This window comes from Suhomyces tanzawaensis (assembly GCF_001661415.1).
Source record: "Suhomyces tanzawaensis NRRL Y-17324 unplaced genomic scaffold CANTAscaffold_3, whole genome shotgun sequence".
In the NCBI taxonomy this organism is placed as follows: domain Eukaryota; kingdom Fungi; phylum Ascomycota; class Pichiomycetes; order Serinales; family Debaryomycetaceae; genus Suhomyces; species Suhomyces tanzawaensis.
In genome coordinates, this window is record NW_017963638.1 from 849676 (window position 1) to 863122 (window position 13447).

Consider the following 13447-nt stretch of genomic DNA (forward strand, 5'->3'; position numbering starts at 1 on the left):
GTGAGTGAGAAGTGAGTGAGAGACTAGAGTCAGTGTCTACAGAGAGTGTGTCTACAGAGTGAGAGTCATAGAGAGAAGTATCCAACGGTCTGAAGTCGTCACAGTCAACAGTCCAGTCTAGAAATCCCACAGTCTGAAGTCCTCACCGTCCAGAGTAAAGCCATAGAGTCTGATTCTAGGCAGTGAACATCCGTCTGATTCTCAACAGTCAATAGTCCAGAGTGAACATAGACTTCGCCTTCCAGTATCCACTATCCCCGAGCACCCAATAGCCGTCCTGAAACCCCTGCACTGGTGATCTACTGGCTGAACGAATCACAGGAGCTAAAGAATACTTTAAAGACCACTTAAAAATCTGAAGAATCGTTTAAAGAATCGAGTAAGATTTTTTAGAGCCTAGGTTCCACTTCAAGCACCTCAGAACCACTTAAGAACCCCTCTACCTACACCACCATGGGCTCCAAAAAGAAAAAGGCCGACAAGCGCAAGGACTTCGTCAAGCCCAAGCTCAGAGTGGGTAAAACCGCTGCCAAACCCGACAATCACACCGACACCTCGTTCGTAGCCAAAACCATCCATCTTCCCAACCAGTCGCTAGCCAAGCCAGCTGGCCAGGCCCAATCTGACCGAGGCGACGTCGACTTATCCCACCACTTGTCGTTGACCAAGCACCACTCTTCCACCACCAGAAAAGAAGTTTTAGCCTACATCCAAGCCCATCTCCCCAACAATCCGTCCTTCTACAAGAACATCCTCACCGCTGTGGTGCCGTTGATTCTCGACCAGTCTGCTGGCGTACGAGCTGCTGTGGTCAGCTTGCTTGTGGCTTGTGCCCACAAGCAGCAGGGGTTGTTGGACCTCCATATGCGGACAGTGGTGCTCTTCATCTACTCTGCCATGACCCACATCCTGCCAGACATCCGCAACGACTCCACCAAGTTTCTCCAGATCTTGGTGGACCACGCAGGCCAGTCTGTGGCTCGTGCGTATTTCATCAAGACCATCAAGAATTTCTTTGGTTTGCTTGCGTGGACCTTGACCGATGACAAGAAGGCCCAGTCCTTGGCAATCACTACTAGTCTGTCGCTCGGGGGCTCCACCAAGAAGGCACGGATCTTCCACTTGATCGTGCTCCGCAAGTTCCTTGAAGCGTCGCTTTTTGAGCCCACGGGAGCTGTTAACGACGTGGAGCTGGCTGCAGCGGTGCACGCTCAGTCCTACAAGTACCAATTGTCACAGGCCCCACAGCCTTTTTCTCCGTTGAACCTTTTCACCACTACCCTCCCAAGATCCAGAACTGTGGAGAACAGCTTGTCTAACCAGGGCGTAGACGACGGAACCTTCTCGCTCAAGGATTTGGACTCCATTTCTTCGGAAGATTTGGAAACCCGTAGAAAGATTTTGAAGGACGTTTTCTTCAAGCCCAGTTTGAAAAATTTGAAGAGTTTGATAAAGGAAGGAGGAGAGGTCGGAAGAGAGGCCAACTCGTGCATGGCGGTATTGGAGAAGTTGGATGCCGAATTGGCAGAGTCGAAGGAGTAGTCGACCCCCTGGGGAATTTTATGTGTGCCCCAATAATGCATTGTATAGTAATTATAGACAATATAACGGATATGAGCAGCTGGCGATGTAGTTTGTGGTGATGAAATTCCAAAAACAAGAACGCTTACGAAGATAAAAAAAATAAGAAAAATTTTGATGCTGAAGTGAAGTTGTTGAGGATGCAATTGCAGCAAATGATATGTTAAGTAGGTCAATTATTCTTTGGATCGAAACTGTAGTGCAAAACTAGAAGATTTGACTAGTAGCAAGTATTTAATTTATTTGCAATTCGTATTTCTTTTTTTGCAAATGGGAAGTAAAATAAAATCCAACTTTAAACCTATTGTAACTAAGAGAACACTGGTCAAACCGTTATTATGATGACAATAAATCAAAATTTTGGTTTCTGATGATATCATGCAATGGTATGCGACAAAAACGCCCTTAGGTGGCAAACCATATTAGTTGATACTTTAGATGCATGTATTGTTCATTGAATGTCCTTCTTTTGTAGTCTCATCTACCATCATTCCTAAATTTAACAAAATGAAAACTTTCCAATAATTGTTTAGTTTTTTGACACCTTTCCAAATTGAATTTTCTAATAATTTGAACTAATCACAAAAAATTTAATTAAATCACGAATAGTGGAGAAATGATGTGTTACTAATATTGTCGTAATTACTATTAGCTTCCTTTAGCTTTATTAATCCAATAACCCGGTTACATTAGATTAGAGTAGTTAAAGTTGATACTTCTTGCTTCAAAATTAAAACATCAAAAAAGTTAAGTTTCTATTTATTGCCAATGGGAAGTATATTTTTATATGCTACCGCATTAATATAATCTAGAAACCAAATGACCCACAATGTTTCAAGTAGCTAGCTGGCTCGATAACGCTTTTTGTCCAGTGAACACCACTAATTTGCTCAAGCAAGATAATACCGTTATATTAACCGTTCTCTATCAGACGCATACGGGCCCGAAAATGAAAACTTTCATCTTAAGTTAAGGAAAACCACGTATAGTCATAATTAGAGATTTTACCATCAAGAACTTGAATCCCATACATAAGAAAAGTCGTGCTTATCACAATTATGTTTTGAATCTAGCTGACTATTTAATTTAGGGCTATTTCCATCACATGACAAGCCTGCGTAGCGTAATGGTTAACGCGTTTGACTTCTAATCAAAAGATTCCGGGTTCGACTCCCGGCGTGGGTTCGANTTGCGGTTTTAGCTCAGTTGGGAGAGCGTCAGACTGAAGAGATTCAGTCACAGTTAATCTGAAGGTCCTGTGTTCGATCCACAGAAATCGCATTCTTTTTTGATCCCCAACGAGCGCAGCTCCTGCAGATAATATCTCCCCATTCCACCACAAGTTGCAAGTTCTGGAATACTTTCACCACCACACCATGATTAGATCGTTAAGATTATGCTTCGCTAGACCCTTGATAGCCTCCAGGCTCACCCCACCCACCAGAGCGTTTTCAGCCGCCCCAATTTTGCTCAAAAAGAAGCCAAAAAAGGCAGTTGCACCACAAGAAGAAGACGTCGAAGAGCCATCAGCTTTGATAGATTTCGAGGATGCTACCGCCAAGTTCAAGCAGGTGCTCGAAAAGTTCACCAAAACTGCCAACGAGAGCAAATTGGGTAAGACTAATCCACGTATTTTCGACAAGTTGACTGTGAACGTCAACGACGAAGAGGTGCCATTCACGTCAGTGGCCCAAACTTCCATCAAGGGAAGAAACTTCATTGTCACCTTGTTTGATCCTGCCAGTTCCAAGCACGTTATCAACACCATTTTGGGCTCTGGTTTGAACATGAATGCTCAGGTCGACCCTGCCAACAAGTACACCTTGAAGGTGCCATTACCACCAGTGAACACCGAGACTAAAAAGGAGAGCGTGAAGCAGTTGAAGGAAGTATTTGAGAAAATGAAGAATGGGTCCTCCAAAGGCAGTTTGGCATCAATCAGAGCCGATGTGAAGAACAAGTTTTCCAAGCAGGTGAAGAAACAAAAAAGTGATGCTGAAACGAAAGTCTTGAACGACTTCGAGAAGTTGCACAAGACCTACACGGAAAAGTTGGCCGAAGCATTCAAGGCTGCAGAGACTGCCATCCTCAAGTAAGCATGTCTAGCCAGCCCAACCGATTAATGTTCATATTCCATGGTTCGCATGGAGGTTCTGAGATTGATGCAAGTAAATCTGGACCATTCTAGCAGAACTTCGGCACGGTTATTAAGAGAAATACACTTGTTAAAATCTGTTTGTTTTGCCTGTCTTTGGGGAGAAAAATATCTCCATGGTCTTGTCTAAAAACTGACTCCATTTCCTATAAACAACCGCTTGTAATTTTTTTCACACCATTTGATCACCTTCAAGCTATGGCTAATCAAGTCCTTGGAGTCCACCCCCTCTGTACATAAGCAATAAAACTCAAAAGTATCGTCGCATAGCATGAATCCTGTCACATTATTCCACTTCGAGTAGGTCAACTTCTTGTTACTGAATGGATGCATAATTTTGTGGCTGCCTTGGGGCTTGAAAACTTTGGTGACCTTGGTGTTTCTTAGCATGGAATAGAAGTATACCAACTGGATACAGCTATTTATATTTCGCTCACCGTTATAATGGGCTATATCACTCATAATATATTGGTTGGTCTTGGTGAGCTTGTAGACAAAATGCTTGATCACTGGCACCTTAATGTCATGTAGCACTGAAAGTTTCGTGGACAAAAGGAGCTCCTTGTACAACTTTAGTTTGAACGATTCATGCTTAAGCAACTTGCGAATGATGTACTTGGAGATTTCTTGCATTTCGAAGAATGAGTTTTTGTTGCCACTGATAAGAATTATCGTTATTGGTGGGCACTGCTTCTGATGTCCTGTGTCAATGTAATCGCTCAACATGAACTTTTTGACAAACACGTAGAGGAAACCATTCTGATTGAATTGTGGCATACACAACGGCATCCATAAATCGCCCTCGCCACTGTCCGGTTCATGCAATTCCGTAGATTCAATCATCGAGATAAGCAACGAAATATCTTCATTGGATAGATTGTGATTTTTTGGTTTCAAGTAACTCAAGATCTTGCTCGAAACTGCAAGGAAAGAGAAAAGAAGATCCTCAGCAATGTATTTTTCCTCATCATCTCTCTTGATATTGAAGAAACTGCTTAATTTATCGGATTCCTTCTTATCCTCTTTGAGTTTTTTCGAAGAAAGAAGTATGTTGTTGAGCTGGGTTCTTGTAGTATTGGTCATTTTTATGTTTTGCAAGGAGGAGCCTAATAATTGGCTCATGAAGTAATCAAAACCGATTGGGTCTGATCCATGAGGTTGCAAGCCGTAAGTCATTTTGAAGCACAAGCTGTCAAGGTTGTGGAAGTCTAGTGGAGTGAGGACCTTCCTTAGGTCATAATTCATTCTATTATGGAAATTCTTCTCCAACGTGGGCCTGGATAAAATAGACAACAAGTAATGGTAAAGATTGTTAAGTTGGTTCACTAATATAGAGTCTTCCTCATGGTTATTTGAAGATGACATCGACTCATACCCAATTTTGGTGATGGCGACAAAGATTAGTTCATGCTTCGTCAATGCAACTATCTTCACGTCTTCACCCACTGTGATAGATTTGATATCTTCCTGCATGTTTTCCTCGAATGTGGATATGATGGTTGTTATTATACCCATGTATCCAATGATAATATCATCAGAGCCGTTCATAGAGTAGACTGGCTTTCCAGCTGATGAAAGAATGAAAAAATGCTTTAGTTTGCTATGAAAGAGCGGTTCGTCATTGCCCTTGTCAATCTGAATGTATCTGTCGAAGAATAATTTTGCGGACTCTTCAGCCAGTATCGAGTTGGTGTCGGAGTCATGCTGGCTACCCTCTTCATTCTTGAAAATGTTCAACTCCAAGAAGTCTAACGGTGTTGATTCTACTTCTCGATGCTCGTGTCCAATCAAGTCATTCAATATGTTATGCAAATCTTCTTCGTCTTGGGTGGTGCTATGGTCGTTCAGCTCTTCAACGTTTTCATCACTGCTGTACCCACTGATCATCAGACTGTGGTTGTTCAGCTGGCTGATTTGGAGCTCGTTCCCACTTTCGTTGGGGCCATTTCCCACCGTTTCAAGATTGACTGCAGTGGTTGGTTGGCTCAGCAACTTACTCGTAAGCAAGGGACGCGAAGAATCTTGCGAGAACGGGCTTGGTGACCTAGGAAGGAGGATTCTAAGGTCAGAAGGGATGCGGTGGAGCAGGACATGGTCGTCTTGCTTGGATGTTGTTCCATTGATATCTGTTTGAGTCAAATGACCCGAGGATCTGGATATAGCAGGACTGATAGAAGGGGTCTGCACGGAGTGATACACCGTAGAGGAACCAGCATCAGAGCCGTCTATGGGCAATTGGCGACCATTGGTAGACATTGGAGCTGGTGTAGCACTGGTCGATAAGACCGATTATCTAAGAACAAGACGATGCTTACGTAATACAACCAGATGATAAGTGGCCCACTGAGGTTGACTGGTGGTTCCCTAGAGTTTACGAGGGCAATGAAGGATCGGATGTTGGTGCTATGTGCTACAAGTCCCTCATGGTTGCTCTAATTTGTCATTAATATTAAGCATACTCGAGCTGGGTGATGATATTTCTAGGAATATTACTAGTCATTGAACATATACAGCTGGTGATTACATCATGTGTTACACACTAGCAGCAACAGCTAATTTAACTGCCTGGCAGCCTCTGACGCTTCGGCAACGCGTGGTCCCCTACAAGAACTTGTACCAAATGATGAATACAAAAATCAAACCAGCCCCCACAATAGGAATGTACTGTCTGATTAAGGCCTCCAAGTTGATTCTCTGGGCTCTCTTTCTGTACTTGAGAGAGTCACTCTTCAAGCTCGAGGACAAGTCGCTCATCTTATCCAAGGAGTCACCTCTGTAGAGCAAGTCCTCGATATTCTTGGTCATGACCTTCTTGACGTCGGCCAAGTCGTTATTCAATTTGTCTAAGTTGGACTGTGCCCTTTGATCTTGGTAGATTTTCTTGGTTTTACTCAAGAAGTTGTCAAAGGAACTGAATCCAAACGGCCTTGCACTACTGCTCAAGGCCTCCTGGCCATGAGAGTGCTGAAACTCGTTGGAAATCTCTTCCAAGTACGAAAATGCCAATTTGCGTGGGTATGACTTCTCACAGATCGAAAGGTAAATGATGGAGTTCACAATCAAGTAGTGGATGTTGTATGGTCCTGATTCGACCGTGGCCTGGGGCTCCGAGTTTGGTGTGATTCTGCTGATGAGGATCTTGCACTTCTTCTTTTGGTCCAACAACGCTGGGTCGTTGTTGTCGTCTACCGATCCACACAAAGGGAGGGCTGATGTTAGTATATCGGAAAGAAAGGGCGATTCTGGGCCATATCAAGCAACTAATCGGAGATGATGTCCATCGTAGAGACTGGGAGCTCACGCTGAAGCCAGACCGAGAAACAGGCCTCCTGGTGGAGTTCTTTCTCGTTAATGATTCGTGGGATTGGTGGTCCACCAGGCATCTATTCGCTGGAAAAAGGCTGGTGTCGACGGCCAATTTTGGGCGACTCCAGGCTGCTCAGACCAAGAGGCCATACGTACCATCGTATCTGTAGATTAACGTGGATTGCACCATGGTGGCTCTGGGGGTAGAGTCTACGTGTAACAAACAGTTCGGCATATAGCCGGGATATTATGTCACGTGACGCACCATCACCAGTGCGGGTGATCTTACGCCTAAAATTTTTATAGCCACTCCTATTTAGACAATACCCTCCACCCATCGAAACTCCCACGGCACCACGCAGCCACCCAAGATGGACTTGTCAAATTTATCTTTTGATCTCCCTCCCACAAAGCCCGTCAACCAGACCGCAATCGATGATCTCAGCAGGGATCTCACCACCGAGTTCAAGAATGCTGCCAAGTCTGTAGCCAAATTGTACAACTCATCGGTGGCTGGGAATAGCACGTCGCCCAACCACAAGGCTGAATTTGCTAATGCCGCCAAATCAGTTGCTGCATTGTACAGAACCACCCATAACGCTACCCTGTTACTCCAATACAACGGATACTTGAATTGCCTAGACGACTTGCTAGAAATCATCGCCAATGACGGGGACGTCGAGAACTGGGCGTTGACCAAGCGAGCAGAGATCACCAACATGAACAACGCCGAAGACAAGGCTGAAGTGGCCGACAAGCCCGCAAGTGCATCGTCGGAACTGTTCCAGTTTCCCCACGAATTCAAATTCTCATTCAATCATGATTTACAGCCCAAACGTCCGTTCGTGCCTGGGATGGCCCCATTATCGGTCGAGCACCGTCACTACAGATCGAACGCTCGCAGATCCGACTACCCATCCAAGGAGTCCGTGGTGCTGTCGCCTCTGAAATCGAGCAGTAGCTCGGACGAGGACTTGGAGGATAGAGTCATCTTGAAGAAAATGAAGCACGAGGGAACGAAGAAGAAGTGGAAGAAGACTCTTTCCGACCATAATAAGGACAGAGCAAGTGAACATACAAAGGGCGATGCTTTTTGATCCGCTCTGCTCTATCTAAAGTTCTGCATTTCCCAGGCGTCACTTGTCCACTGGCATCATCTTGCATTGCATTTCATTTATAGGTTTATTTCGTTGGTTTTAGGTTAGGTTAAGAATATATCTACTAGGGAACAATTGTAGAAAGGAATATTACGAAAACGAAAGAAGATCTGGGCCAAGGTAGAATATCCATACCCCAAAACCCTAGGTTCAGTGGAGATACTAAACACTATGAACATCCATACTCCACAACTCAGTAACGTCTTCGAACATATGTGGATAATTGAAAAATACAGGGAAGACCTACGGAAACTATTAAAAAGAACGTCTATGACGCTCTCCAACCTGGTAGTTCTGAACCTTGTTCGTTATGCATTTTCTAGTGAGTAAAGGAACTATCTACGAACACCTAGTAGCCGAATGTCATATCGTAGGAAATAGCTATCCAGGGCCACTAATAGGCGAATAAACCATCCTCGTTGTCTCCATACTCGTCATAGGCCTCGTCATCGTATTCACTATCGGAGTCGTCATCGGAATCAGTTTCCAGAGAATCGTCTATAACCGAATTGTCTCCTTCCACCAATCCCTCCAAAGTGAAGCATAATAATGTTTCGTTCTTGGCTTGGGTGCCCTTGGCAACTTCATGGGTCGATTCAACATTACAGTTGGTAAGCTTCACCTTGGAGCGCAACACCACACCATGTCCTATTATACAATTCTCCAACTGGGCGTCGTCCTCGATGGTCACATTGTCCAAGACGAGGGATCCAGTCAATTTGACTCTCTTTCCGATGGTACAGTTCTTACCCACCACCGTTCTCTTGACATTGGTCTTTTCGCCCAAAGTGGTGTTTTCACCGATCAATGAGTCAATACCCACGTTTGCCGCAAGCTTATCCTTGGCTTGCGCTCCTTGTTGGGCCTTGGTAATCGCTTGCAATTTCATGAAGTGACGGTTGGCTTCCATCAAAACAGGAATATTGTTTGCTCTGAAGAAGGTGGCTTGGTGTGGTATTATTAAAAAGCCAATGGTTTCCTTGCACTCCACATGCCTCCACGATCTTCTTGCCAAATCACGAATCACCTTGGTTATGGATCTGTGTTGAAAGTACGACTCATTGAATTTTTCGGGGTTCTCTTCGAACACCTTGAATATCTCCTGTGAGCCAAAGAAGATCGAGCTGTTCAAGAGCTTGGTGCTGATGGTGGCCTTTGGGTATCTCCAGCACATTTGCGTTCTGATTTGTAAAGCTTGATGGAAGTCAATGTCCTCTGTAGAGTAGAAATCGAGAAGGTCGTTCTTACCGTCAGCTAACTCGGCATAGACAGTATAGTTCTTGGGGAATATCTTGGACTTTTTGTCTTCTATGTCCAATTGGTTACGGTAATGGACCAACAATCCTATGTCCGAGTCCTCCTTATTTCTATAGGCCTCGATCAACACCTGGGGCGGAAGGTTGGTGATGAGATCACAGGGCAACAACACGAAGTGGGCGTTTGGCTTCAACACTGCGTTTTTATGTAAAGCGTAGAGGATTTCTCCACTGTTCTCACTGTCAATTTCAAACGTGCTTATGTTGGTGACATATTCAGGGTCGTCATCGGTGCTTTCTTCGGCATTTTTGGCTTTGAGCGCCTTGGCCTTTTCCTTGTATGCGGTCAAGGCCTTGTCAATTGCGTCTTTGCTCTCGGAATCGGTGACGATAGTGACTTTAGGGAAGAAGGCCTTTTCACACCATTCCAAAACATATTCGATCATGGGCCTGTTGGCGATGGGCAACAACGCCTTAGGGGCACCCGAGGACCGGGCCTGGGAAAACGGGGTCAAGGCTTTGCCCTTTCCACATAGTAAGATGGCTTGGAACTCCATTGGATACGGTGATAGTTGATCCTGGAAATTTTTGAGGATGAGGTTGGCGAGTGTAGCACGTGAAAATAGCCACGTGACCATCACTCGCGCCGACCATCTATTTGCCACTTTATACTACGCCAACAAGACCATCCACATTGCCATCCTTATGAGTGCCGAAGAAGACCCCCTTTTGGCTGCCTTGAATTCCGAGGAGCCAGCCGCCCCTGCACAACCCACAGACGTCGAAAGAGACAGAGCATTGAACAAATTCAAGGAGAAGTTAATCGAGCATAGAAAATGGGACTCCCGGTTGAAGGAGCTTCGTCTTAGCATACGAGACTTGGACAAGGACTACGAAAAGACCGAGAACGACATCAAGGCGCTCCAGTCGGTAGGGCAGATCATTGGTGAGGTGTTGAAGCAATTGGACGACGAGAGCTTCATAGTCAAGGCATCCAGTGGTCCCCGTTACATTGTTGGATGCAGAAACACCATCAAGAAGGAGAGCTTGAAGAATGGAGTGAGAGTATCGTTGGACATGACTACCTTGACCATCATGAGAATTCTTCCCAGAGAAGTTGATCCATTGGTCTACAATATGACTACCTTCGAACCAGGAGAGATATCATTCACTGGAATTGGTGGTTTGACCGATCAGATCAGAGAATTGCGTGAAGTCATCGAATTGCCTTTGAAGAACCCGGAACTATTCACAAGAGTCGGTATCAAGCCACCCAAGGGTGTTTTGCTTTATGGTCCTCCTGGTACAGGTAAGACCTTGTTGGCCAAGGCCGTTGCTGCCACCATTGGTGCAAACTTTATCTTCTCCCCTGCTTCTGCCATTGTCGACAAGTACATTGGTGAATCAGCCAGATTGATCAGAGAAATGTTCGCATACGCAAAGGAACATGCTCCATGTATCATTTTCATGGATGAAGTCGATGCTATAGGTGGTCGTAGATTCAGTGAAGGTACTTCTGCCGATAGAGAAATCCAAAGAACGTTGATGGAGTTGTTGAACCAAATGGATGGTTTCGAAACATTGGGCCAAACCAAGGTCATCATGGCTACCAACAGACCAGATACTTTGGATCCCGCCTTATTGAGAGCTGGTAGATTGGATAGAAAGATCGAAATTGGGTTGCCCAACGAAGCTGGAAGATTGGAAATTTTCAAGATTCATACTTCCAAGGTGGCCAAGCAAGGTGAATTTGACTTTGAAGCTGCAGTCAAGATGAGTGACGGATTCAATGGTGCTGATATCAGAAACGTGGTGACCGAAGCTGGTTTCTTTGCCATCAGAGATGAAAGAGATTACATTCTTCAAAACGATATAATGAAGGCTGTCAGAAAGGTTGCTGATGTTAAGAAGTTAGAAGGTAAATTAGATTACGAAAAGTTATGATCTAGTTACGATTAGTTGAATGGGTATAGATCCCAGTCCGTCACTTTCAATTAACAAAATAATTCGATTTCAATTGTAGCTTGAACAGATATTGTTCCCTTCTTAGGATTTGCAGAGATACAGGTGGGATGCACAGATGGCCTACAATAATTAACGTATGTACATGAATTTTTACTAAATAACCAGCCTAAGCTTGTTCTGACTCCTTGATATTCTTCATGGTCTTTTCAAAGTCTGGAATGGTGGATTTAGATAATGCTTCCAAGTGAGTAAGCATGGCTGGATTATCGATCTTGCTAATATGTTCGGCCATCTTCGAGCCAATGAAGTCTTCAATCTCTGGAGATAAGTTGGTGTAAGTTTTCTTTGGTTTGTTGGCGTTCTTAGCCAAGTAGATCTTTTGCTCAGTAGATAATGGCATTTCTGGGGCCTTGAGTCTTCTGGCTTGTAATTCGCTGAGAACTCTCTTCTTGTACTTGGAGTGTGGGTTTCTCAATTGTGCTAATGCTTCGGCAGGTACTGGTGGTTTGGCGATGGTTTGTAACTCGTAAGTTTTGTCCAAAACTGCGTCTCCTTCCGTGGACAACTCGCCCTCCTCGAGCTTTCCTGGGGGGTTTGGCCATGGGATTTCGATGGTTTCGTGATGCTTGACGTATCTTCTTGGTAACCATTTCTTATATCTGTCGTCGTAGTACTTGTCCTTCAACACAACCTTGTCGGCAACCAAGTAGTTGGTGGCACCACTCTCGTCCTTCTCCTTACCAGCCAATCTGACGTGGCTTCTGGGGATGAAGTTGGGGAAATCTATAACGTGACTGGTTTGTCCTTCCACCCAGTTGGACTTCTGGAACAATCTCTTCGATGTGGAGTTAGTGACCACGAACGAGTCGTAGTTGGAGAGGTATTTGGTGACAGTGGTGACAGTGCCCTTGTTTTCACCTTCAGTGATGTAGATTAAATCACCTTCTGTGATTCCAATCTCGTGCAGCGATTTGATATCTTTGTTCTTGAGAAGGGGAGGTGTTTGGACGTCGAAGGTTGGTAATGCGTATTTGATGGCCTCCCTTTGGTAGTGGTCACGGAGACGCTTGGGGAGACCCTCTATGTCTCTCGTTAGTCTCTTTTTGGCAGTGTTCCAGGACATGGTGTAGCTGAAGACTAGAACTAAGTGTTGAAATTTTGGTTTTGGTGAAATTTTTGTGCGGTAAATGGACGACTATTTGGCGTGGTGCGCTAACGGTATAGATTGTTAGATTGTGCAAAGTGAGACGGTGCGATGAAAAGAAGTCGATCGTTACTAATGGGAGGTGTTTGGTCTCCGTGTAAGTATTGTAGAATGTTCCGGATCCCGTCCATTTTTTTTTCAGAACATTGAAGTTTTGGTTGGAGAAATCTTTAGTACTTGATTCTTGACTGCGATGGAGAGCCTACTTTAAATCTAACCTGTCATATCTCCTGATAACCGAGCTAGTGTTCCTACGATTAAATTGAACAACCACTAATTTACCGTGCCAAGGATTTCTTTGAATGCAACAACCAATATTTTGATGTATTCTAGAATCAACTTGAAGTATATTTGTGGTCAATTAATCCCCGACATCCTACTTGATTAGTTACGAAGAATGCTTCATTCACGAAACAACCATCTTCAGAACAACAGTAAAATCACGAAGAAAAATACTAATAGATACACCCTCAAAAATGGGATATCCAACACACGTCTCTACAAAAATTTCATTATATAGTACATTATTGATATCTAGAACCAGTCAAGAGTCCAGTTCAATGGTTGTTCTGATGGGTTAGAGATTAGACCCATAAGAATTATTTTGGGCAACAACCATACCCTCCTGTTGAATGTTTTGGAGTGCTTTTTAGCATCAGAAGCCCATGGAACTGCCGCAAATACTTGGGCTGCGTGCTTGATCCGGCTTAAAGACCTGACATTGATGGGTCTGAAATTATTGTGTACTGTTCTTGACCTCTATTGCTCCTCACACGTACCCTTGCTGCATCTGGTCTGCTCACGTTGTTGACACAGTTTCTTC

General features: G+C 44.2%; 8 protein-coding genes and 2 non-coding genes across 10 annotated transcripts; 6 read left to right on the forward strand and 4 right to left on the reverse strand.

The window, feature by feature from the left end:
- Positions 1-439: 439 nt before the first annotated feature.
- On the forward strand, positions 440-1549 carry CANTADRAFT_25732 (uncharacterized protein). The gene has a single exon (XM_020207519.1). The coding sequence runs from the start codon at positions 454-456 to the stop codon at positions 1540-1542; it is 1089 nt and encodes a 362-aa protein (XP_020065072.1). The 5' UTR covers positions 440-453; the 3' UTR covers positions 1543-1549.
- A 1144-nt stretch (positions 1550-2693) lies between these two features.
- CANTADRAFT_t88 lies at positions 2694-2766 on the forward strand. The gene has a single exon. It is a non-coding gene; the product is annotated as a tRNA-Arg (tRNA).
- Positions 2767-2772: 6 nt separating this feature from the next.
- On the forward strand, positions 2773-2862 carry CANTADRAFT_t89. Its single transcript has one exon. It is a non-coding gene; the product is annotated as a tRNA-Phe (tRNA).
- Positions 2863-2957: 95 nt separating this feature from the next.
- CANTADRAFT_5633 (uncharacterized protein) lies at positions 2958-3677 on the forward strand (the record flags this gene model as incomplete). Its single annotated transcript, XM_020210576.1, has 1 exon — positions 2958-3677. The coding sequence occupies one exon, from the start codon at positions 2958-2960 to the stop codon at positions 3675-3677; it is 720 nt and encodes a 239-aa protein (XP_020065073.1).
- Positions 3678-3862: 185 nt separating this feature from the next.
- CANTADRAFT_50275 (uncharacterized protein) lies at positions 3863-5623 on the reverse strand (the record flags this gene model as incomplete). Its single annotated transcript, XM_020209806.1, has 1 exon — positions 3863-5623. One exon carries the CDS (start codon positions 5621-5623, stop codon positions 3863-3865), a length of 1761 nt encoding a protein of 586 aa, XP_020065074.1.
- Positions 5624-6337: 714 nt separating this feature from the next.
- Positions 6338-7232, reverse strand: SEC22 (SNAP receptor; the record flags this gene model as incomplete). Its single annotated transcript, XM_020206672.1, has 2 exons — positions 6338-6945; positions 7199-7232. The coding sequence occupies 2 exons, from the start codon at positions 7230-7232 to the stop codon at positions 6338-6340; spliced, it is 642 nt and encodes a 213-aa protein (XP_020065075.1).
- A 181-nt stretch (positions 7233-7413) lies between these two features.
- CANTADRAFT_42549 (uncharacterized protein) lies at positions 7414-7920 on the forward strand (the record flags this gene model as incomplete). Its single annotated transcript, XM_020208913.1, has 1 exon — positions 7414-7920. A coding segment is annotated over one exon (507 nt), but the record flags the coding sequence as incomplete, so codon positions are not given.
- A 563-nt stretch (positions 7921-8483) lies between these two features.
- Positions 8484-10012, reverse strand: GCD1 (translation initiation factor eIF2B subunit gamma; the record flags this gene model as incomplete). Its single annotated transcript, XM_020211201.1, has 1 exon — positions 8484-10012. One exon carries the CDS (start codon positions 10010-10012, stop codon positions 8594-8596), a length of 1419 nt encoding a protein of 472 aa, XP_020065077.1. The 3' UTR covers positions 8484-8593.
- Positions 10013-10160: 148 nt separating this feature from the next.
- On the forward strand, positions 10161-11399 carry RPT4 (proteasome regulatory particle base subunit; the record flags this gene model as incomplete). Its single annotated transcript, XM_020209696.1, has 1 exon — positions 10161-11399. The coding sequence occupies one exon, from the start codon at positions 10161-10163 to the stop codon at positions 11397-11399; it is 1239 nt and encodes a 412-aa protein (XP_020065078.1).
- A 187-nt stretch (positions 11400-11586) lies between these two features.
- On the reverse strand, positions 11587-12543 carry MRPL40 (mitochondrial 54S ribosomal protein YmL40; the record flags this gene model as incomplete). The annotated part of the gene is made up of 1 exon (XM_020210584.1): positions 11587-12543. The coding sequence occupies one exon, from the start codon at positions 12541-12543 to the stop codon at positions 11587-11589; it is 957 nt and encodes a 318-aa protein (XP_020065079.1).
- Between the last annotated feature and the right edge of the window lie 904 nt (positions 12544-13447).